The 26720-nt window shown below is 37.2% G+C and overlaps 1 protein-coding gene across 1 annotated transcript in view; it reads left to right on the plus strand.

The window, feature by feature from the left end:
• The window catches only part of AOPEP (aminopeptidase O (putative)), a 203648-nt gene that overhangs the window by 82856 nt on the left and 94072 nt on the right, over positions 1–26720 (plus strand). Inside the window, exons 10-11 of the mRNA XM_083351985.1 lie at positions 2723–2766; positions 9083–9143. Of these exons, the coding sequence (XP_083208111.1) occupies positions 2723–2766; positions 9083–9143 (105 nt within the window). The remainder of the gene's footprint in view (positions 1–2722; positions 2767–9082; positions 9144–26720) is intronic.

Genomic DNA, 26720 nt, shown 5'->3' on the forward strand with positions numbered 1-26720 from the left:
CTAGAGGCAAATGTTTACAAATCAGATTTTAAAGCTAATGTCAAATAATCTGCTTTTTAGTTGTTTGGATGTGGTGAGAACATTTTCTTACTCCAGGTCAACGTTCTCCTTAATAGGAGATGGGACTTGTGACATACAGTTTTGAAGTCCCAGCTCCCCCGCGTTCATGTCATAACAAAGAATGGAACAAAATCTCATAAGAGAGAGCAAAGCAATCTTTCCCTACCTTTCATCCTAACACTCATCTAATTATACTCCAGTTAAGCTTTGATTCATGGTGTTTTCAGACAATATGTTTACACAGATTTAGATTTTTGTCCGCATGCAATTGATCTGTCTCTGTGTTAGAGAGACTGCAGGGGTTTTTTTCCGCTCATCCTGTGATATGTTCACTTCTGTTGCAAGATGAGATCAGGGGCAGGTAACCATTTTATGGCCCCCGGCAGCACTTTTAATAATACTATTTTTGGCAGCTAGGCACTGCAAAGGGTGGGGCAGTTACATCATACAAACGAACAAGTTTCTTTTTGTTTTATTTTTTTGGTTAAAGTGCACTATGCCTGTACAAATAAGTTGGCAGGAATCCGTGTCAGGATTGTCAGCGACTTGCGACTACATATGTGGCAAACGATATGAATTCATTCCTTCTTTGCACTAGCAGAGCAGAAAGAATTATCTGAATTCTTCTGCTAGTCAGGGAGTTTATATCTGAATTGGAATATGATTTTTAAGCAAATATATGAGATATTGAATAAATAAAAGCACTGCAGTGTTTTAGTGTTTAGAAAAATTGGGCTGAATTCCTACCATTTAAGAGCATGAACACCACGGTATAATAACTAAAGAATAAATAATTCTCACATTCTGAATACTAGTCTTGTTTCTAGCAGCGTTTGTAGTATTTTTCTTAGATTTGAGCCACAGGTGCAAGGAAATGACTTCACATATGAAGCATTAATCAGTTTGCTTTTCTCCCTTCGTTTTGACTGCAAGCTCAGTTATATTTTTAATAGTAGTTTTTGCTTATTTTAGTTGAGTAGTAAGTAAGTCTGGAACTTTAGGAAGGGATTTTTTTTTAAAAAAGAGATCATTCTAGTTTCTACTAGAGAATCCACTGAATAATATTTTTGATGAAATTTGTGTTTTAGATGGAGTGCTGGTAACCATAAATAAATAAAAATGAATTTAAAGTGCTGATTCTACTTGTGTAATTAGGGCTGCCTAATTTAGTTTGGTGATGAAAAATGGATATCTTTGGTGAGTTTAATATGTTCAGTATAACTTCTGGTCAAATAAAGAAATGAATATAACATGGAGCTGCTAGATGTATATATTAGCTAATTCATACGTAATGTCACTGGTATGTGTTTAAAATAATTAAAAATTGCACCAGGAAAAAATTACTCTATGATATAATTGCATTTGTATTTCATTTTAAATTATGTGGTTAGTTTGGAAAGCCTTTAATTTTATTCCAGGTTTTGGTTCCTCCAACAGTCAATCAAAAAGATTGTATATACTAGTATATCTTGGGCATAAAAATGTGAATTGAGAATTCATGTAACAATCTTATGTAATTGTGTAGATTGATTTCACAGACATAAAATGTTTACATTATTTATATCTTTAAGAACAGTATCTGATTGATTTACTTCAAAATGGATTAACAAATTTAAAACTAATTATAATACAGGTGAATAATAATCCCGTTTGGAAAATTTGTCTTGTTCTCTAAAATATTGTGACATTTTTACATAGCCAAAGAATCAGTTGAGCTGCACATATAAAGAACTATGCAGACAGAAGAATGCTTTTCTTAGTAATAGAAATAATCAGGGAATCTCTGCCCCAGTCTATGGAATCCTCAACTGCATCTCTGTATTTTGTATTATGAAAGCGAAAATGATGCCATTTGTAACCAGTATACACAACTTAACTATCTCAATGGCCAGCTTATTTTCTCTTGTTAAAATGTTAAGTCTTGAACTCCTGAAATATAGCTTATATAACACAATGGAATCTTGCATTGTCTTGTGTTGTCCTGTGGAATGTAGTTATGCAAGGTTCTTTTTCACTTCTGTAGGATACTCTATTCCTTTCACCCTTTTTTTTTAATTTCTTCCCCTTTTCAATAACCATTCAGCATTCCCTTGATCTGAGCATGTGTACACCTCATAATGGGATATTAGTGTTTTTGTCTTATAATATGCATGCATAATATTTTCGTTTGTGTTTCTGCAATTGTGGGTTTATCCTGGGCCTGTGGTTATTGTCCACTTGTCTTTGGATGATATTGAAATTACCAGGTACGTACTACGCAAGTTTACACCTAAAGATCACAAACAGGAGATTAAATGTCACATATAAAAATATAACTGTAACTTTAATGTATCTATATAAATAGAGAAACATATGGAATTATAGCTAGCCATACATATAGTTATATTTACTTTTAATCTTCTAACTTTTTTGCCATTCAGTGTACTATTTGGCGTTTATGCTAAATTGATTATGAGTGTATGGAAATATAATGTACTGCCCTTGTCTTTGAGGAAGATAGTTGTTAAAACATGACATATCTTATATCTACTTTCATTATTTGTGGCTTAGAATTTCATAAGCACATCTGCCTTTTATGAATAATCAATATCAAATGAATAGTTATAAAAACGTTGCTATGGGTGCTTTTTAACAATAACAGTATTTTGTTATTTTTATCCAGGAATTTCTTCATTTATTGTTAGAAGAGTTCCCCCAGTTAAAAGGGTATGTGAAAATGAGTCTAAAAATCATGATTCAGACATTTTATTTAATGTGTAAATTTTCCAGAAATGTATTAAAGTTTTATCTCTACAGAGAATATCTTAAGATAATCTTATATGCCTAAAACACTCCGCCGGGATCTGAAAACCTATTTACTTGAACAGGCCGGCCTGGTTTAAGGGTTTGGGGTATTTTTAATTATTTATTGTTAGGGCTTAATTAATTTAATTTCATTTTAACTTTTGTATGTAAAGCTTTTACTGCCCTGTACACCGCCCTGAGTCCTTCGGGAAAAGGGTGGTATAGAAATTCAATTATAAATAATAAATAAATAAATTAGTACCAAACTTATGAATGATATTGAATTAAAGTGTTTCGTACCTATCTGTTAAAATTTAGGGTGCTATATTTTTTATTATAAGAGAAGAAAAATACAGGGAAAGGAAAACCATAGAAAGAAGCTTAGGGTCCCGTCATGGGATCAGAGTTTAGGTTTTTGAATTCAAAATCAGTTCTAAATTCGACTGAAATAAATTATCTCACTGACATACATGAGTAAATTGTGTCTGTGATCAGCCCTATCTTTTCACTTCCAAAAACTTAAAAAGGGAGAAGAGTGTCCCAAGTTCCAGTAAGAAAAAAAAAGTGAAAGACCCATGCATTAAAAAAAAAAATCCTTTGTCAAGTGCGCTCTGCTTACCTGGTAAAACATTTTGGTTGAAGGACATTAGTATTCTTTACAAAATAATTTCTTGGAACAGATTGGGCTTCCAAATATTTTTTTTTCTTAACTAGCACTTTTTAGCCTTGCTTTGTTTCCAGTGTCTGCTCTCTGTTTTTTCCGCCTTAGTTGCAAAACCTTGCCATTTACTTTGTATTAAAAAAGCATTTTTATGGCTTGGTTTATGTACAGTAAATTATGCAAACACATGGTGCTGAATTATGGTATCAATTTTATTTCCGCTAATGATGTGCTTGAACAGTATTGTGGAAGTTTTTAATGGATTTGTCTTTCTTGCTAAAAAAAAGTGTTTTTCTTGATGAAATTAATTTGTTTCAGTCAGTTGTACTTAGGATCTCTGTATAAACTTAACTCTCCCTTTTCTAAATTTTATCAATTAAGATTTTACAAAACTAGAAAGTTAATGGCTCCTTAAGAATATGCCAAGAATATTATAATTTCCAGTAAAAATTGTGGAAATTATATTACTTGTCCCTACAGAAAGAAAAACAAGATTTCGGTTCTATTTATTTTATAGCCAGACATATACCGGTAGTATGCTGCCAGAATTATGAATAATGAGAAGGTAAAGTGCAGTGCCAAAAATAATAGATCATATTTATATAAAGTATGCCATCTATACTCATATGTCTGGCAATTATGTTTTTTCCCCACTAATTACAATATACGGTAAGTTTTAATTCTTAATATAAAGTTAAGAAAAGAGTAGAGCTTTGTACATGTAAAATGAAATGTACTAATTTGGATTTAATTATATACAATACTTCTTTGACCTGAAAGAAGTTTAGACTTTGGATTATTTCTCCCCATCATAAAAATACGGTACTTGTTTTATCACATAAAAATTTTCTGTTTAAATCAAATGATACTTTAGAAGCACTTTAGGTTATGATGGAGGTGTATCTTGATTAAATTAAACACAAAATGCTCCTTATGTAAACATAAACAACATTTTTGTGATTCAACCAACATATGTATCCACTTGCTCTAATATTATACCTTTCAAACGTGTTTTTCTTCATGTAAGCCATTTCCAGTTTCTTATTTTAAGCAGTCATTTGTGACCATTTTAAAACACTTCATAGTACAGATATAAACTTTTGCTAAACTTTTCCCCCCAAAATGCGTAGTTTAACATTGTGTTTCCCAGCAGTAGCTTTCTGTTTTGTAGTGTAACATTTAGTCCACAATAATACTTTTATGTCATGAGAAACTTTAATGTGGAAATACATTAAACAATTTTATGTCTTCATTTGACATGAAGTATTAAAGGGATATCTAGAGATTGCAAATGTTATATAACAAATATTTTTATATTATTGTCTTCCATTGCTAAGCAATGATCAAATTGGGTTCAACATCACACTTTGCTTTTCTAAATAAAGAAATTAAAGGAAGAAACAAATAAAATTTCTTTTGTCTCTAACACTATTGATTCTTGGAATTGATAAAGGTATTGGCTTATATTTGTTATGTAGATAAATATAAACCTTCAGGAAATAATAATGTAGGGTTAAAATCACATGAAAATCATCCAGTCTAAAGCTGAAGCAATGGAGATCTGAGAAGATGCCATCGGGTTAATTTTTAAATGGCCATTTGTTTGATCTTTCTGACAGTTAATATGCCTGACCCTTAAGTAAGTAGTCAAATGCTGAACAGCTGGACACAAGGAAGCTGTAAAAGTTACAATCTGGGGAACAGGGAACGTCAGCCCCTTTTTAAATTTCTGAGAAATTTGGAAACTATGGACCCTTCATTCAGTCTAAATGAAATGTAGCTTTAAGGAAGTTGTACTATACCAGAAAGCACCATTTCATCTGAATGGAAAATTCCAAGACTGTGGCCTCAGAAGGCAGACTAATTTTCCAATTTAATCAGGGCAGACTTGGAAAAGTGAATGTAACTGAATATCAACCAAATGGATGAGACAATAAGAAATGACAACTAAAATGAATAGAACTGCCTGAAACATGATGAGAAAGAAATAAAGTACACGACAGATAATATTAGTTGCTCAACTTTCTGCTGGATTTAAAAACAAACAGAATTTATTTCTATGCAATTTGTACAGTGTATTAGCTTTGTAGGGGAGTGGGTGGTGGTGTAAAACATTTAAGCAGCACAATTTTAATGGCATGAGATAGCATTTGATTCATAATCACATCTGCTTTTCATAATAAATTCTGAGTATATCGGACTTGAGCCTGAATTTCTAAGATGCCATTGTTTTGATCCTGATTTTAAAAGACAGTTTTCAAGTTACGTGCCTGTTGTGTACAATAGCCCTAAAAATCGATATGGTTTGAAACTAGCTTAGAGGGAACTAGTTCAAAATTTGCTATGAATAGCAGTAACATAACACTCAGTCCATAACAAAGTAAAGAAGAGATCCTACTTTATAAATTATGTGGTTAAATTATCGTACTAATTTTATTTAAATATCTGAAGTCCTGGATCCCAGTGCAAATGTGGACCATGCTCTGTATTAATGGTTCAAGACATTGTATCGGGAATCAGGAACAGCATTTGGCTTTAAATAATGGATGCAGCACTCTAATAAGAGGATAGACCTAGACAAAAAGTGAACAGGACCAGGACCAAAATAAAACCTAATGTAGTTGAATGAAAAATATAAATTAAATTAAAGGTAGTTAATTACATCTGATCAATATGGTTATTCTCCATAAATGACATTTTTCTTGTTGTCACATAAAAAATGCATCTTTTGGAAATGGCTAGGTCAGTGGTTCAGATTATAGGTAGTCCTTGACTTACAACCATTCGATTAGTGATTATTCAAAGCTACAACGGCACTGGAAAAAAAGTATAACTGTTTTTCACACTTATGACTCCTGCAGCATCCCCACGATTAAATTTCAGACACTTGGTTACTGGCTCATATTTATGACGGTTGCAGTGTCATACGATCACCTTTTGCAACCTTCTGACAAGCAAAGTCAGTGGGGAAGCCAGGTTCACACAGCTATGTTACTAACTTAACAACTGCAGTGATTCACTTAACAGATGTGGCAAGAAGATCGTAAAATGGAGCAAAACTCAAATTAACAATTGTCTTTGCTTAGCAACAGAAATTCTGGGTTCAGTTGAGAATTACCTGTACACACCTCTGCTGTTATGTACTTTCATTTATATAATAATTATATAATAATTCTTGTATAGTAATTCACCTCCAAATGAACAAATTTTAGACTTCTGCATTTTGAATTCTGTGTATAGTGGAAATACTGTACTAATTATCTTTCATGATGGAAATAGAAACCTGTATTATCTACGTACTATACATGCGGTTCTGTTTTGGGCTTTAAAATATATTATACAACCTATGGTCATCATTTCAGACTTTTTTTTTAATCTTAACAAAGAAACAAAATGACCCAAGCAGGCAAAAAACCAAAGGGAACAGGAGAAAATACCTATCAGTTTCCCCATTGATTTTTCTTATAGGAAATTGGCAGAGAGTGCTGAAAATTGTGATCATTGACTGTGGCAGCATTGAAATGACCACAGCGTTGCCAAATTTCAATCCCACAGGAGTCATGGCTCCTGGATTTTGAATGCATTGTATAGCCCATTTCAGGTTCATTAGTTCAAAAAAATATATACTGTCCTATAATGCAGTGTTTTTCAACCACTGTTCCGCGGCACACTAGTGTGCCGCGAGATGTTGCCTGGTGTGCCGTGGGAAAAATTGAAAAGTAATTATAAAATACTTTCTTTGTGTTTATTTGATTCCTATTCAAGAGAATTACTTTATATATAGTCAATATAGGCACAGAGTTAAATTTTTTAACATTTTCTAATGGTGGAGTGCCTCGTGATTTTTTTCATGAAACAAGTGTGCCTTTGCCCAAAAAAGGTTGAAAAACACTGCTATAATGCTCTGTTTCGCCCATTGAAGGGTACAAACAGATACAATAGTTTTAGTAGCAAATAGGCTAGGGTGAATGAATATGTCATCCTGTCACATTACTAAATAACTGTCCTGTTGCAGTTGTCCTTTTGCTTAAACCTATTTTGAATATTTTCAACTAATTACAATGAAATATCCTACAAATATGCAGTTGGGTTTATAGACCAGATTATTTCATAAGGAACGATGCTTTGCTGGCAAAATCTTACAAAGGTTTAACTATTTCTCCAAAGTATTATCCTCTTGTTGCATCAGACTAATGGAAACAAAATAAGTGTGTGGGAAAAAGGCTGAATTTGTAAACAAATTTTAAAGCCCACCTGCTTTGGCTTAAAAAAAAGGGGGGGTTATCAATTCATAGAAGTCATGGGGATCAATGGCTGTTAATCTCAGTGGCAATGTAGACTGCCTCTGAAGGCCATCTGCTGGGAAACCAGTGAATTCCTTGTGCAGTTGGTTGACCACCGTGAGAACAGACCGCTGGACTAAAAGGGACAGGGATCTGATCTCACAGAGCACTGGTTTTATTGTTATGTTTGACATTCTACCAAATGCCTTTTAATTTTAGCTTGTCTTATCTAAACATCGATGGGGAGTTTAAGGCGCTTGGTCTGCTGAACCATCTTTAAGAGATACACAGTTGAGAGTTGATTTAGATATTTTTATAGGTTCACTGCTTTGTCTTGGTCCCTATAATTAAATTTTGTTTTGTCTTGTTTCATTTTGTTTTGATTCATTTCATTTCATTCGTATACTGCCCAATCCTGGAAGCTCTGGGTTGCTGACAAACCAAAACATCCTTCAAAAACAGTCAATAAACCCACTCGTAATAAAGCAAATACACTATTAAAATTATGGGGAAAGTATAGCAAATCGTGTCAGATTCATCTCTCCTGTGTTAGAAGGAACATGCCTTAGCTGTTCTCCTTGAACCCAGAAAGAAAGGATGCCAATTTATATATACTAATATGTTTTATAGGTGAACATGTATGAATGTACATAGGAGCAGCATATGAAAAGTCGTATTAGGGAACTTTAAATAACTGGAATTTCCTATTCATTATATGCTTTACTAAGAAACTATGAAGAAATTACAAAAACAGAAAAATTAATAAGCTCTTAAGAGTAAATGCAACTATTCTGTTTTTATTTTGTGTGTGTGTGTGTGTGTGTGTGAGGGGAGATAGGTGTGTGTTTCACACAAAGACACGAACATAGCAGTTTTTAGGTTATGATGGCAACTGGGACTGCATTTACTATCGCTAAGCAACAGAGCATGACATGGTCATAAGAGGTGATATCAAGTGACCACATTGCTTAGCAACAACAATTCTAACATCTGTTGTTAAGCAAGGGCCACAAGGATTGTTAAATGAGGACCTCATATAACTTCAACTTTCTCCCGGCTTTTCCATTGACTTGTTTTGTGGGAACCTGGCAGGATTGTCAGAAATAGCAATAATGTGTCTGCGGAGTACTGCAACAGCCAGAATTACAAGGTCCTGTTGTAAGTACCCTTCATTTAGTGCTGTCATAACTTTGAATAGCTGCTGAACCAATGGTTATAACTCAAGGTTTTACACACACACACACGCACTTATATACATTACATATTTATGATTAATTTTTTATTTGTTTGGAAGGTATGGTCTGGCGATTGAAAACATTTTCCAGAAGTGGCTTGACTGCTCAGGAATACCCAAGGTAAATGGAAATGTGTTTTTTGAATAGAGTTCTGTGTATGAATCTGCTGAACATGTTGTTCAAATTATTCCTTCTATAATAGATACAGCATGAAATAAAATCTAAATTTTAATGATATCCAGTTTATGTTTTTATAAAATGTACATATGGGAATCAACTTTTATCAATTGCAGGTTCCATTTTTTATTTTCCTCAAAAAGACGCTGCCAAGAGGGGGAAAAATCTCTTAAACCTTACTTTATTACTAAGGATACTGTTCATTGGAAGTTGTATTATTAAGGAATCTTAGCAACACTTTGCATTTTTTTTAATGGAACTTTATGTTTCTTGCATTACTGTGGATGAAATAAACACTGCTTTAAAATAATTTTATTTATCAATTTTTTAATTTTAGTGGGACTGATTTATAAGGTTTCACACCTATTACAGATATGCTAGGAACAGAGTGTTTTCTGAAAAGAAAAGAGGAAAAATGAAACATTTAATTTTCAAATGGAGTGATATACTTCACAAAGGAATATAAAATGATATTTATATTACACAGTTTACTCAAGCAAGATAAACAGTGGCAGTAAAGATACCATCTTCCCAGTAACCTATATAGCAATTGCATATTCTATCTGTGATTCATATATTTAATTGCTGCGTCCAGTTATCTGGAAATAGACAACAAGTACATTTGAAAACACATCATTATCCTTCACAGGTCCTTCTGTGGATTGCATACATAATTCTCCAGACATCCAAAATTTGATCTCCCTGGAATGTTGACCTTTAATCTCTGTACTGGCCAGTCTGTTTGGCTAGCCCAGGCAAAATTGGCAGAAACCAAGAATAGATTAATCCAGCAGTGAGTCATAGAACCAGTTTTCCATTTCCCATCTTAGAAATCCTATAAATCTGAAGGAGCAAATGTTTTATCTATCCATTTCAGTTATTTTCCTACCATGCCCACTCAGAGCAGTTCAGATAAATGGAATACAACAATGTTAATGCTCCAAAGAGTTTGATGTTGGGATAGGAGAGGCCATGACTTTAGTAAATATTCTTCAAATTCCTTATGAAGGATTTTTCAGGAAATTGGGCTTTATAAAAGAATGTCCCCTCCCCATAGCTGCAAACCCATAGCTTTTGACCCGATCATAGTTAGATTTTCCAGTATCTTACATTATATATGTATTCTGAAAAAAAAGACATTTGTGTAGACACAAAAGATTGTAGGAGAGCATTTTCTTGAAACTTGTTGAGTCTGGGTTAAATAAGGTCAATTGCCCTGTGCTGCTGATTTTGCTGTTTATCAGTTCAGGATGTACAGCAGCTTAAGAGGTGACTCACCACAGGACTGAAGAGCTTTTCACCTTCTAGTAAGTTAATAATGATTTAATGTCAGCAACTCCAGACTGAGTTTAAATGACACGACGAATTTAGAAACAGCTGATTTTAGAGTATGAAACAACCAATTAAAAAATTATTAATGGTGTGGCTATGTCCATCATTGTGTAAAAATATGCTTCCAGATGTTTGCTATTGTTCCTATCTGTTTTTAAACATTTCAAGAGCAATGACATATTTGATTTGTTTGAACTATAATTCTCTATTGCTGAAGAAAGCTTTCCATGGTCAACATAACTTTTTCTTTAGTCATCCGTTTAGTATAACCCCACCCAAGGTAATAAATAAGGTAAAACTATGCATAAACTCCATGCTTACTTAACACATCCTTCAGTTATTTAAACAATTAATAATCATATTCTATAATAATTTGTACACTTCATTAAATCACCTATTTTGGGTGCTCTATGCCAGCAGCTCCCAACCTTTTTATACCCCGCACCCCTAGAATGCTTTAGATATATTCTCGCCCCCCTTACAAAAGTTTGAAATAATGACAGCGAATTATGCATATACACTATAATTTTGAAAACCCAAGTTTTCATACCCCCTGGAATATCATCTCACAACCCCGGTTGGGAGCCCCTGGTCTATGCTTTCTCTTGCATTTGCTGTACTTTTACAACTTACCAGTAAACAGTGATTTTGTCTGTTCCTTTCCTATATGATATGCATATGTTAGGCTTCACTTATCCATGATCCAAAATGCCACATGAGGATTTTTTTCTCCTTCTTCTGCATGCATTCATTTCGAAGTTGAACTTTAGAATCGTTGCTCTTTTTCTCTCTTTTTTAATGGAGATCCATGTGATGGTAACTTTGGCCTCTTCCAATTCCCCCCCCCCCTCTAAATATATCTATAATCTCCAGGGCTGAGGCAATAATGCCCAGAGTTACCCTGACATAAGATGGGCAAGCCAATCAATACATTTTACAAATAAATATTTTTGTAATGAAATATACAGAGAAGCTAGTAAAGACCCTCGTAGTATAAATATATCACTTCTTCGCAACATCAATCCACTTTGCATTAGTTGCTATTGAAAAATTAAAGACTGATTAATTTCAGATTTACTTCTTAATTAGCCATCTTAAATTTCTCTAACATCAGCTTTTGTTGTCTGGGAGAGGAAAGTTTTAATGATTAATTTCCTCTCTCTCTCTCTTTTTAATAGCAGAATAGTTGTAGTGTATCAATACAACTCTGAAGAAACATTGCAGCAAACAGGCAGAGGGAGAATTTTGAGAAGAGTGGGAAGGGAAGCAAAATAGAGAAGTGAGGTGTCGGAGTATCATGTAATAAAGTAACTGAAATTGCAGCTTACTCTGGAGTCCCTTTGTAAGAAAGAACACAACAATAATAATTTAAATAATGAAAAGGAGGTAATCTGAGACTTTCATTCTTGCAGCTTCTGTCTCATTTGAGGGGTAGGGCACCTGGAGAATGTCCTGGAATATAACATTGAATAAATATGGTGAAGAGAGATATTTGTTCAGTTAATCCGATCCAATTAGGGCTAATCATAAAGCATTTTCCTTTCCATCTTAAACTATAGTAACAGAGCTCCAAAAAATAAAGTGCTTTGAGGTATCCAGGTCTCAGGGCTCTGTAAGGATCGTGTGCCTTTCCCAGAACAAGTTAAGTGTTATTTGTCAATTTTCTGTCATTTTGCAGAAACATTTTCAAATGATCCAGACGCTTGGCAAGATTTGATTTAAGTATTTCAATCTACTAATTTTAGTCTTTTTATTAATTTTTATCTTTATAAAGAATACTTTTGTCTGGGATATTTGGTCACCATCCAAAGTATCTTTAGTTGATTTCAAGGGGATTAGAAATATTACCGGTAAATTATTATAAAATATAATAAAATCAGGTTAGGTAAAGGTCACATTTAAACAATTTTTATCAGAGCTACAGCGCTTAAATGTAAATGCATTTCCAGATTATTCACTCTCAGCTCTGCTAGTCAGATTGTGATTTCTCAGCTCCATGTTCAATTACGTTTTAAATAAATGAAAAACAAGCAAATGGCATTCATCCAGATATAATAACAAAATGTTTTTCCTTAGAGATATTTTGTGCTTTAGTTATCCATAGAGTAAGCTGTAGTAACTAGTCTTTTCAACAAAAGTCTGGTTTTGTTTTGGCTGGCTTTGGAATGTTACAGTATGATTGGGAAAATAATTATGGCTGAAGACAGTAGGTTACATATTATTTTTTAATTACGCTATTATAAACCAACCTTACAGATTTTAGGGAATGCATTCATCAAATAAGAAAACTCTCTTTATTTTAAATTTACTGATGAATGACTGACATTTATAGGGGGGCATTTTTAATATTTGTATTTGTCCCCAGTCCTTACTTTCTTTACCCCATCTCCAGCATAAACAAATTCGGACTTAATTTCTGAAAGAGGTTGTCAGCTCTAGAGTATTAACAATCCTTCTAGATTATTTTTCATGTATTTCTTCTTTTTCTTTTGCTCCAGTGGCTATAGTTTCATGTAATGCAGACATGTCAAACACAAGGCCCGGGGGCCAGATCCGGCCAGCAAAGTGGTTTCATGTGGCCCGCGAAGCCATCCTGTAAACAGTGAGGGAATGGCCCCCGCTGCCTTGGCCCCGGCCCAGGCCAGCCGGAAGCCAATGTACAATTTTGTGGTAGTCATCTATGCTGAAATGCATTCAGTCTTAGCTCCACAAGGCCGTCTGGAAACAGTGAGGGACCAGCCCATGCTGCGTCGGCACTGCCCCAGGGCGCACGCTGGGGAGGTATCACCCTTTGTGAGGAATGAAGAAATGCACCATCACCTGGAAGTGGCCAGCATATGACCCTGCCTACTTTGGGCAGGCTAGGGCCTGGGCAGCATTGCGCTTCTCTTCAGATTCGTGCCACTTGGCTCAGCCTCTCGGCACTGTCAGGAAAGTGCCCCACTGCCTGCCAAAACCGGGCAGGCTAGGGGCTGGGCAGCATTGTTTAGGTAACATCGACTCTCATGCTGCTTATGGCATCCCCTCCCCCAGAGCCCACCAAGCTGGATATGTGAAGTAGGCGAGGGCCATGTGCTGGCCACTTCCAGGCGATGGTGCATTTCTTCATTCCTCACGAAGGATGACACTTCCCCAGCTACATTTCTTGCCTATTTTGCTCCCTCCCTTATCTCAAATATTTTCCTACCACTCTGTTCTTGGAAGGAAGCAGAGGGAGGGTCTGAGGGAAGTCCTGCCTTAGTCGTGCCCTGCTGCCCTTTCACCATCCCCTTGCCCCCTCCTCCTGGCCTATCCTGGGGGGTCTCCGATCCTATTGCTAAGGAAGCTTTGGATACAAAGCCAGGTCTCCTCATATGGAGAGGGAGTGGGCCTCCCTCTTGACTTTGCCCTTGTACCCATCATGAGCAACCTGGCTAAGGAGAGCAAGCACAGCAGCAGCAGCCTTGAGGAGGAAGTAAGTGCAGCTGGGCGCCACCTTGGGGAAGTGGAGCTGGGCTTAGTGCCATGGGTTCTTGATGGCTAGGTTGGGCATTTGACCTCCACGCCACCGTCCAACCCCCCCCAAGGCCTGAGAGGAACAGTGAGGCTCCTCCAGTGGACCATGCCTTGGCAATTGCCCCGGTCCCACCTTCTTCTGCCAGAGACCCTCTGATCTGTCCCACTCCTGCCCAGGCCCCCATTGGCACCCTTGATGCGAATGATGTAGGGCTGGCCACGCCCACCCAGTAGGCCATGCCCACCCTGGCCACACCCACCGGGCCTGCCAAAGGCAACTGCAATGCTGATGCGGCCCTCAATGAAATTGAGATTGACGCCCCTGATGTAATGTATCTTGATGAAGAATATACCTTGATGAAGAAAGTGAAAGTAATGCAAGTTTAAGGAGATCTCTCTATTTCTGTAGGTCAAGTACAGTGTTTAAAAATTGGTGGTACACCTCTTCCACCTAGTAAGCATATGTTACAACCCCTCATTTGGAGTCTATTTCCTATTTTTTTCTGCTCCACTGAAGCTTTACAGTTTGCCTATTCAACTCCTATCAGGTCTGGTGTTGATAGCTGTTCTCAAGAAAAAGTTACCATCATTCTGAAGCTTGATATATCACTGAACTGTAACTAATGTTGGCATTTCAGGACATACTGTGGGTTAATGAATGAGCTTTTACTTTGAATTTATACAGAGAGTTTTAAAAATAGCACCATGTAGCCAAAAATCTAGCTTAAAAAAGTTTGGGGTTCCTTAGAAACTCGGGAATAGTCACACAGTATTGATACTGGAAGCAGCTTTATATACAGGGATCTGAAATATGAAAATAGGTTCCCTTTAGAAAAGAATCCATGAAAGTAGTTCATAAGAAATTGTTTACAGAGCTTAAATATTCTTTGTGGCTTGTCTTCTTCCTGTTAATCACACTGCTGAGCATAAAAGCTAAGTTATGCACAGAATGGTTCGATTTGCCCCTAGTAGAAAGGAAGTATGTTTGGTATCTCCAGAACAATAAGAGTTTGCTGCCTGGCTGGTCTATGCTGGATCAAATTCACATTCCCAAGTTCCTACTCTTCCACCTACATATTCAAAAGTCTGGAAGCCCAGAAGATGAAGGAAAGTTCTTTCTTAAATAGGGATATGAGCTTTTCTAATAAAGCTGAGCCTGCACAGTACAAGACTATTTTAATTTGTGCCTCGAAAAAAGATCCTAAGAAAAGAAAAAAAATTAGCTATGAATTAACTCTTGTCTTGCTGAGGGTTTTCCTACATCCAAAACAACATGAGAAGAATGCGTAGTCCCAGAATATGTTTCCTTTTGAACACTAGTCCCCGAGTTTAAAATTTTATTGGAATATCTTTCATGGTGTCTGTATGCAGTAATAAACAAGCAAAATGCTGTAGACACAACTTCTAACCATTCGGCTGTTGACTTGCTGGCTGATCTAGTATGTAGCTGCAAAACTAACTGAATAAAAAATGGAGTCAACCTTTGGCTTCAAGGCCCTATTCTCAATACTCTGAGAAGGAGGAAGAGGCATCCTGTAATTCAAACAGCACATCTCCGCATGGCAATGGATTGTCTGTCTAACTCAGAATTTTTTTTTTTTACTATATCAGTTTACTAAAAGTCTTTGTACCCCACCCCTTTCTAGCTCTTTGCCATGATTTTCATTCTCTCAAGCCTACTGGCATGCCAATAAAGGAGGGCAGCTGAGTTCACTTCAAGCGGTTCCCAGAGGCTCAGTGCTGACTGTTTTTCAGCAATGGAGGGACTGAAGTGGAGACAGTTTTAGTATAACAGATGTATAAAGATGCCAACCAATGGCGGCCTCCTATTGATTCTGGAAATATTGTAAGCAAGTATGGATTAACTATTTCGGGGGGGGGAGGGGGAAAACCTCACATTTTTAAAAGCCTACTAGCTTATGACTTGGATCAGCTGTAAAACATAAAATACATTTAGGTTGTTATGCTTGAATTATTTAAGAGTTGTAAGAGAAGTTGGTTATATTTCATCTATTTAGATTTCAATTAAAATCTTGCTGTAATTGAGAGTAATTTTACAATTGCCACTGTTATTGCTAAAATACTTTAAATTTGGGATTTTGTGTGTGTGTGTGTGTGTGTGTGTGTGTGTGCCCCTCCAATGTTATTTTGTCCTGTCTACAGGGAAATGTGTTGAAGCTTTTGAACTATGAAGGAATTTTTATGAGAATATTTATGACCATATTTAAGTCATATTTAAATATGGTCATAGATACTTATAACCATATTTGAATCATATTCACATTGCTTTCTAACCAAAAGGCTTACACAAAGAATATAAGACAATAAAAAGACAATCCTAAGCATCTCTACTCTAAAGTTCAATGGCTCTTCTTATTTATGCAAGATTGCAGCCTAGAAATGCATTAATAAGTGACTTGCACTTTTTAAAATTGTTGGTTTGTATAACCCTAAATGAGCTAATGCCTTTTTTTCTAAATCTCAGGGAGGCATTCAGTTTATTCCATTATAAATAAAGAACAGGAAGAAAAAGGGCAGTACCATAAATTGGGAAATGGCACATCACAATACACTTCAATCTCTTCCTTTACTGGAACAAACTTCAAGCACATTCAGGACTATTAGTCTGACAGAGTGGCCACCACATTTTTGGGGTAGGGTGATATGTCAGTAACCATAGAACAAGCCTTGATGGTAGTGGGTTCACGATCAGTACCTGGTACCGTGGGTTAAAAACGTCATATCTACATACCAAGAGCTGGCGGTTGCTATGAAAGACCCCACTTGAGATCATGGATAGCCATTGCCAGTTAAAATAAGCACATTCTTGGCTAGATAAATCAGTGACCTGCTCATCAGAAGATAACTTCATAGATTCTTCTTCTACAAAATCAGGCTTCAGCTGCCTACATATTTCTTCATGAAAAACTAGAGCAGTCCAGTACATTATTATATTTATGAGTGTACATAAACATAAGTGCTCTCTCATATATTAACTGAGCATGGTGAAGCCTATTTAGCTTTAACATGATTATTGCATGATGTACTTTCAGACAACGTTCTGAGATGCAATTATCATGAAGGAAGATCTATGAGTAAGAACAGCAGGAATCTAGACTTTTGTTCATTGGGTTTTCTCAGTAAAATGGTTTTGGATACAGTTCCTACATTAGGCTAATGATAAAATATAGGTCACAGAAGAAAGTAGTAATTAAAACATGTAAAAATAGTAAATAAACACACAATAACAACAAAGTAATAATAGCATATACCACTTCAAAACCTGCTTTCACAACAAGGAGGCTTATGAATCAAACATCTGTCAAAATAAAAATGCATTCAGGAAGAGAAATAATAGAGCTAACTTCTCTTAATAGAAAGTGGAAGACCCTAATGAGCAACCAGTGAGAAGCCAACTGGATTCCACAGAAGAGATAAAAGAGCTTCTCTGAGAGATCTTAAATTCTGAGTATATGGATGAGAATGGTTTCCAAATATCCTGGTCTCTTATCAAAATAAATGTATATAAGTCATAAAAGAACTGTTAATTCTTAGCCCATGGAGCTGTTGATGAAAGGGCATCATATGTTTCTTATAAACCAGACCCTGAATGCAGACGTATGGCCACAATTGAGCCAAAAATTCCCGTTGCTAAGCAAGACAGTTGTTGAGATTTGCCCTATTTTACGTCCTTTCTTGCCAGAGTTGTTGAGTGAATCACTGCAGTTGTTAATAACATGATTGTTAAGTGGATCTGGGTTCCCATTTGACTTTGCTTGTTAGAAGGTTGCAAAAGGTGATCATATGATCCTGGGACACTGCAACCACCATAAATATATGCCAGTTGCTAAGCATCTGAATTTTGATCATGTGACCCCAGAGATTCTGCAACAGTCATAAGTGTGAAAAATGGTCATAAGTCACATTTTTCAGTGCTGTTGTAACTTTGAACAGTCACTAAAGGAATGGTTGTAAGTCAAGGACTACCTGTAATCTAGATGTGCTTTGTCAAGGCAACTCTGTGTATCACCATTGCTGGGAAATAGGCTAGGATCTCATTGTACTTTCAAAGATGGGGAAAATGCTTCTCCCCTTTTCCCTTGCAATTGCTGCCTATACCTAAGCTCTCTTCTGAAATGATAATCATTAATGGCTTTAAACATGCAGACTGCTGATTTGAATTCCACCTTCCTTTCACCTTCCCTATATTTTATAGCGCTCGCTTGAAATATTCTAGAGAAAATAAGAGATTACACACATATTCGTCTAAATTTATTTTACCTTGATAAAAATATCAGCCAAGTCAGTTTGGTGAAATGGTTAAGATGTCAGGCTAGAAATCAGGAGACTGAGTACTACTCCCACCTGAGGAAGAAAGCCAGCTGGGTGACCTTGGGCCAGTCACTCTCTTTTAGCCCTGGAAAAGAGGAAATGGCAAACAACTTCCAAAAATGTTGCCAAGAAAACTGGAGGGACTTGTCTAGGCAGTCACCAGAAATCAACACTGACTTTAAGGCCCCAGCACAAAACAAATAAAAGATATAACACCTCTTCTCCGTGAGCTGCATTGGCTTCCGGTTGCCCTCCAGGTGAGATTCAAGGTGTTGGTAATGACCTATAAAGCTCTAAATGGCTTGGGTCCGGATTATCTAAGGGAACACCTGCTGCCGGCATCAACTTCCCATCATCCTGTGCACTCCCACAGGGAGGGCCTTCTCAGGGTACCGCCGGTTAAGGAATGCCGGCGGGTTATTCCCAGGGGAAGGGCGTTCTCTGTGGGCGCGCTGGCCCTATGGAACCAACTTCCCACAGAACTCAGGACTGCCCCCGACCTTCGCTCATTTCGCCGGGACTTGAAAACCTGGTTCTTCGAGCTGTTTGGCCCAGACTGAGGAGTTTTAACTAATTTAATTTAATTGGGTTTTAGTTTAACTTCAGGGACTGTATTTTAATCATAGTTTTAACTGATTTTAATTTGTATGTTATGTATTTTAATTTTCCCTGTAAACCGCCCTGAGTCCTACGGGAATAGGGCGGTATATAAATTTAAATAATAAATAAATATCATTTAGCTTTTATCATAGATAGATTTTGATAGGAATACTCATATTTAAAGCATTACCAACAATTAATGTCATGTTGAGTTTTGTTTTGTTTTGGGAAAGATAAATTTTGGAAAAGGAAAAACAAAAGTCAGCTGTTTCTTGACTAATCTACTTATCTGGGTGTGGCCCAATTTTGAACAGGTAAAGAAGCAACAATGCTCCTACATTTATTAAAAAGGCAGAATATGACACAAACAAATAAGTGTATACATCTGACACGAAGTTCTGTTCTAAATCAGGCTCCATCTAGCTATTGAATAAAGTTGAGCATGTAGTATGAAAGGCATGTAGTATGAAAAGCTCAAATTTCCTTTAAATAGCAAGAAATTTTGCTTGGCGTGGTGGATAAAACTTTTTAATGTTTTGGTATGCCCCAGCTACTCAGAGGGCCCAGCTGCTTGGATTTTTAATAGAAATGCTCTATTGGACATGCCTTAAACTCTTTTTGGGTGGCCATTAAGACATGCTAAAAAAAAATTTGTGTGAACTATATAAGAATTCCAAAAAATAACTGATTATGTTTAAAGATTCATGCATGCCATGTGAAAATGTTTTACATTATGCTACAGTCTTAAAATCCAGAGCATAAGAAAATAGAAGCCAAATCCCAACATTTTTTATATTATACCCCAGTGCATTTCATGATAAAAGCTAACTAGAACATGAAGAGACTTGCAAGTTCTGAATTCATATCCAATATCTGCAAATCGATTAATTTTCACTGGATTCTAAACCTTAAGTATGAATATCTTTCTAGGATGCCAGCATACAGGGATATTTTGTGTGATGACATATTCTCTACTCCCCTTCATGGATTACTGCCTTGTCGTGGCGAAGGGGCTTGCGTAATTCAATGAAGCTATGAGCTATGCTGTGCAGGGCCACCCAAGACGGACAGGTCATAGCAGAGAGTTCTGACAAAACGTGATCCACTGGAGAAGGAAATGGCAACCCACTCCAGTATCTTTGCCATGAAAACCCTATGGACAGTACCAAAAGGCAAAATGATATGACGCTGGAAGATGAGCCCCTCAGGTCGGAAGGCATCCAATATGCTACTGGGGAAGAGCAGAGGGCTAGTACTAGTAGCGCCAGAAAGAATGAAGCGACTGGGCCAAAGCCGAAAGGACGCTCAGCTGTGGATATGTCTGGTGGTGAAAGGAAAGTCCGATGCTGTAAAGATTTTTTCTCCATAGGAACCTGGAATGTAAGATCCATGAATCAAGGAAAGCTGGACGTGGTCAAACAAGAGATGACAAGACTAAACATTGACATCTTAGGTATCAGCGAACTAAAATGGACAGGAATGGGTGAATTTAATTCAGATGACCATCAGGTATACTACTGCGGGCAAGAATCCCTCAGAAGAAATGGAGTAGCCTTCATAGTCAATAAAAAAATAGGAAAAGCAATACTGGGATACAATCCTCAAAATGACAGAATGATCTCAGTTCGAATCCAAGGCAAACCATTCAATATCACAGTAGTCCAAGTCTATGCCCCAACCACCGGTGCTGAAGAGGATGAAATTGACCGGTTCTATGAAGCCCTACAGCACCTTATAGAACTAACACCCAGAAATGATGTCCTTATCATCATGGGGGATTGGAATGCTAAAGTAGGAAGCCAAAAGATAACTGGAATAACAGGCAAGTTTGGCCTTGGAGTACAAAATGAAGCAGGGCACAGGCTGATAGAATTTTGTCAAGAGAATACGATGGTCATAGCAAACACTCTTTTCCAACAACCCAAGAGACGGCTTTACACATGGACATCACCAGACGGTCAACACAGAAATCAGATTGACTATGCTCTGCAGCCAAAGATGGAGAAGCTCTATACAGTCAGTAAAAACAAGACCAGGAGCTGACTGTGGCTCAGACCATGAGCTTCTTGTTGCAAAGTTTAGGCTTAAATTAAAGAAAGTAGGGAAAAGCGCTAGGCCAGTCAGGTATGAATTAAATCATATCCCTGTTGAATATACAGTAGAGGTGACAAATAGATTTAAGGAATTAGATCTGATAGACAGAGTGCCTGAAGAACTATGGACAGAGGTTCGCAACATTGTACAACAGGTAGCAACCAAAACCATCCCAAAGAAAAAGAAATGCAAGAAAGCAAAATGGCTGACTGAGGAAGCTTTGCAAATAGCTGAGGAAAGGAAGGAAGCAAAAGGCAAGGGAGAAAAAGAAAGATATGCCCAATTAAATGCAGAATTCCAAAGAATAGCTAGAAGAGATAAGAATGCCTTCTTAAATGAACAATGCAAAGAAATAGAAGAAAACAGTAGAATAGGTAGGACCAGAGATCTTTTCAAGAAAATTGGAGAGATGAAAGGAACGTTTCATGCAAAAATGGGCATGATAAAGGACCAAAATGGCAGGGACCTAACAGAGGCAGAAGAGATTAAGAAGAGGTGGCAAAATTACACAGAAGAACTATACAAGAATGAGCTTAACGTCCCTGATAATCACAATGAGGTGGTCACTGACCTCGAGCCAGACATTCTAGAATGTGAAGTGAAGTGGGCCTTAGAAAAGCTGAGCAACAACAAAGCTAGTGGAGGTGACAGTATTCCAGCTGAGCTATTCAAAATCTTAAAAGACGATGCAGTAAAAGTGCTACACTCAATTTGCCAGCAAATTTGGAAAACTCAACAGTGGCCACAGGATTGGAAAAGATCAGTTTACATTCCAATTCCAAAGAAAGGCAGTGCCAAAGAATGTTCACACTATCGCACCATTGCACTTATTTCTCATGCTAGTAAAGTTATGCTTAAAATTCTACAAGCTAGACTCCAGCAGTATGTGGATCGAGAACTACCAGAAGTACAGGCAGGATTTCGAAGAGGCAGAGGAACTAGAGATCAAATTGCTAATATACGCTGGATCATGGAGAAAGCTAGAGAGTTCCAGAAAAACATCTACTTCTGCTTCATTGACTATGCTAAAGCCTTTGATTGTGTGGATCATAACAAACTCTGGCAAGTCCTTAAAGAGATGGGCATACCAGACCATCTTATTTGTCTCTTGAGAAATCTATATGCGGGCCAAGAAGCAACAGTGAGAACTGGACACGGAACCACTGATTGGTTCAAAATTGGGAAAGGAGTCCGGCAAGGCTGTATACTGTCGCCTTGCCTATTTAACTTATATGCAGAGCACATCATGAGAAAGGCAGGGCTAGATGAATCAAAAGTTGGAATTAAGATTGCCGGAAGAAACATCAACAACCTAAGATATGCAGATGATACCACTCTAATGGCAGAAAGTGAAGAAGAACTAAAGAGCCTCTTGTTGTGGGTGAAGAAGGAGAGTGCAAAACTTGGGTTGAAACTAAACATTAAGAAAACCAAGATCATGGCATCCGGCCCTCTCAATTCCTGGCAAATAGATGGAGAAGAAATGGAGGTAGTGACAGATTTTATTTTCCTGGGCTCCAAGATCACTGCAGATGGGGACTGTACCCAAGAAATTAAAAGACGCTTGCTCCTCGGGAGGAAAGCCATGACAAATCTAGAGAGCACACTAAAAAGCAGAGACATCACCCTGTCAACAAAAGTGCGTATAGTCAAGGCTATGGTCTTCCCAGTTGCAATGTATGGCAGTGAAAGCTGGACCATAAGAAAGGCTGAGCGCCAAAGAATTGAAGCCTTTGAACTATGGTGCTGGAGAAGACTCCTGCGAGTCCCTTGGACTGCAAGGCGATCAAACCGGTCAGTCCTAGAGGAGATCAACCCTGACTGCTCTTTAGAAGGCCAGATCCTGAAGCTAAAACTCAAATACTTTGGCCACCTAATGAGAAGGAAGGACTCACTGGAGAAGAGCCTAATGCTAGGAAAGATTGAGGGCAATAGAAGAAGGGGACGACAGAGAATGAGGTGGCTGGATGGAGTCATTGAAGCAGTAGGCGTGAGCTTAGATGGACTCCAGCAGATGGTAGAGGACAGGAAGGCCTGGAGGAACATTGTCCATAGGGTCGCGATGGGTCGGACATGACTTCGCAACTAACAACAACAACATATTCTCTACTAGCACACACCCCCTTTTTTAATGTTCAATTGTGTCTGGTTCTTTGAGACTGCCTGGATAAGTCCCTGCAATTTTCTTGGCGATGTTTTTCAAAAGGGATTTGCCATGGCCTCATTCCTAAGGCTGAGAGAAACTGACTAGCTCAAAGTTACCCAGCTGTCTATGTACCACAAAGCCAGAACTAGAATTCGTGGTCTCCAGTTTCCAGTCTAATGCCTTAACATGTATACCAAACTGGATCTTCGGATCTCTCTATTGATAACTTGAACTGTGGAAGTGCTGGTCTGTTTTTTTTCCCCTTTAAGAGTAGCTGAATGGAAATGACAATCATATTCCATGTAGACTCTCCTACTCAGAGAATACTTTTCTTATTTGCAGATGGCACAAAATTGAATGAGATAATACCTGGAAGGAAGAAATACAATTCTGAATGTCCTTTAAAGAAATGAGGTGAATGTAATAGCGTGAAATCTAACACCGATAAGTGCAGAGTTTTTATTCTGGAAACAAAAATCAAAGGCAGGGATAAAAGATAGTGGACACCTGACTTGGCAGTGCTATTTGTAAAAAATACTTTGCAATATTAATTAACGGCAAACTTGAGTATGAGTCGAAAGTGAGATGTCACTGTAAGGAAGAGAAATGCTGTTTTATTCTGCGTAAACAAACATTATTTCATAATCGCAAGTTCAAAGTATCACATTTTAAGAATGATTCAGAGAATTGTAACAGGTCTCGAGAAGACACTAATATTGATTAGAAGACTAGAATCTAGGAAGATAAAAGGAGACAAGTATATTTAATTTTGAGCAAAGCCTTGAGGGGGGAAAGGATAGTTCTCTTCAAATACAGATTGACCTCACTTACTGAAGGTAATTGGACCCAGGAACTCTGTTGCATGATGTCATGTGACCACACACTGTCAATGGCAATTCTGGCAGCCCAGTTGATGCTATTAGGTAAATCCCACATAGCCACACCTTCTGCCAGCCTCCCCATTGACTTTGCTTGTCGGAGGCTGGCAGTGAAGGTCTCAAATGGCAATACTGTGAACATGAGATGTTGCAAAGCTGCAATTTCAAGCCAGAGTGCCCAAATCTGTGACCACAGGGATGCTGTAACAGCTGCAGCTTCGAGGACCCATCATAAGTGCCCCTCATTCGTCACTGTTGTAACTTTGAATGATTACTGAACAAGTTGACATTAAGCAAGGACTATCTGTATCTGCAGTGAAGTCACAAAGACGACTAAAATCTGATCTCTTTCATTCCAGAGTGCAAGATACAGAGTAATTATTTAAGATACAGGAAAGCAGATTCTGATGGAATATAACAGAATTTCAACAGTAAAACAAGTTGCCCAGAGAGGTAGTGAAGAGGAGCATCTCTCTCTCTCTCTCTCTCTCTCTCTCTCTCTCTCTCTCTCTCTCTCTCTCTCTCTCTCTCTCTCTGTGTGTGTGTGTGTGTGTGTGTGGTACATAAAAACTTATTTTTGTTTTATTCTGTGAGGTTGAGTTGGTTCAGTGAAGGAATTTAAATCTGTATTTTCAGCATTTAACATTTAGCATTCTGTGGTTGAAAACTGCTTGTACTTCATAGGTATTCTGAATATTTACACAGCAAATATTACTAATGGGCATTTAAACCTAGATCTCCTGGTCCCAAGTTCTGAAGTTTACTGCATCATAGTAATTTACATCAAAATAATCAGGTCTAGGTCATCTGAATGGGTAGCACTATCTCAAGAACATTAATAGACAATATATAATACAATATTATTATATTTTTATATTGCCAAATTCAACAATTACTGTCACACAGCAGTGTACATCATAAAAACATAAAACATGACTTTAAACAACACTAAATTAAGATTGAAACAAATCTTTCATAATACAATAGGTGGAGTTTCTCAGTCATCCAAGTTCTTCTTCCTCAAGGAAAAAACAGTCCAGCTGCCTTTTGAAAAAGTACCTTGGAGACAATAGGTGCAATGGTGAACATTCGGTTCCTAAGACTTTCTAGAATATGTTTGTTTTTAATAACTTCTGATATGCAAATACTGAAGGTGCTAGACCACAGGTCTGCAACCCGCGGCTCCAGAGCCGCATGTGGCTCTTTCAGCCGTCTCCTGCGGCTCCCAGTCCTCTGCCATGTGCAGTCCAAAAAAAAAAAGTGGGACTAAAAAAGTTCAACCAATCAATTCAAATATGCAGGGTAGGTGCATATCTCACCTTGGCTCCACTCTTCAGTCAAACCCTGTTCTGCGCATGCGTGCATGTATGCGCATGTGCACACATTTTGTGTGGCTCCCAGTTTTTCCTTTTGTGAGGGAACCAGTTCCGAGTGTCTCTTTCACTGTTTCAGGTTGCTGACCCCTGTGCTAGACTAATTTCCATAAGATGGAAGCTACAATTAATCAGCACTGCCTGGGACCCCATCCCATCATCTTGTATATTTTGGGGGAACCATTCAGAGGCTGGTGACGTATAGTCATTTGATATACATGAATGCATATATATTATAATATGCAAATAAGTGTATCAGTTGCGGAAAGATGTCCCTTGGAGTAAATGTACATATATTCTAAACAGATGCCTCTTTTCTGTTAACAAATATTTTCCTAAATAATTTTTGCCAATGGAAGTGCTGAATAATTCAAAGTAGCAGTTTTCATAGACATTTACAGATGGGGTTAGCCCGAATGTAAAAATCTAGAAAAGGGTTTTTTCCATCATAATATCTCCTTTAAGATATTTTTCTTTGAATAATATATTTCATGGCAATATTGCTTCTATTTAAAGCAAAGAGCTTGAGCTTGGCTTTGATCTAAAGCTTTTGATCTTGAAAGAAGGTTATTGTGGTAGTAAAAAAGGGGGCAGGCAATGTCTTTTTAAAAACCAAAAGCAATAAAGTTAAAGTGGTGGTCAAGATTTAGTGAGCTCACTCGACACACATTTACGTTTTGACATCTGTTCGTAAATGGCGTCTAATTTCATGTAGGAGAAAATCTGCTCTGATCTAAATCTAAAAATTTAGAAACTTTCTTTCCCAGAATGCAGTTACATCAATCAAATTTTTGTGAGAGCATGAGTTTATGCTTATACTTATGTCAGAAAATATTAATATGCTAAATATAATTATCCTGGAGGACTGATTCTTTCCTTGCTTTTTTTTTAACTTTACAGAAACAAGCTACATCAGTAATCTAGTAGCACTTTTCTGAATAATGCTGAAAGTCTACAAACATACGTCTTTTTATATAACTTAGTAGTTGGAAAAGGTGTTACCATATTTGTCCCAAAGGTCCTTTTCCAAAATGTAACTGGACTTTTATGTTTTTTCTTTGAAAATATTTTGCTCCTCATCCAAGAAGCTTCTTCAATTTTGCGATTTAGTGTGTGCTACCAGATTTATGATTTTTTTTTTGCCTCCATAGACTAACTAGCATGGTTCCCCTCCCACAAAAGTGTTAATTGTTTTAACATGTTCCCAAAGTCATTTTAATCTCCTATTTCCTGTACATTTTCATACCAGTAGACAAATTTTAGTAATGAT

The sequence above is a fragment of the Vipera ursinii genome (assembly GCF_947247035.1).
Source record: "Vipera ursinii genome assembly, chromosome: 2".
Taxonomy (NCBI): Eukaryota; Metazoa; Chordata; class Lepidosauria; order Squamata; family Viperidae; genus Vipera; species Vipera ursinii.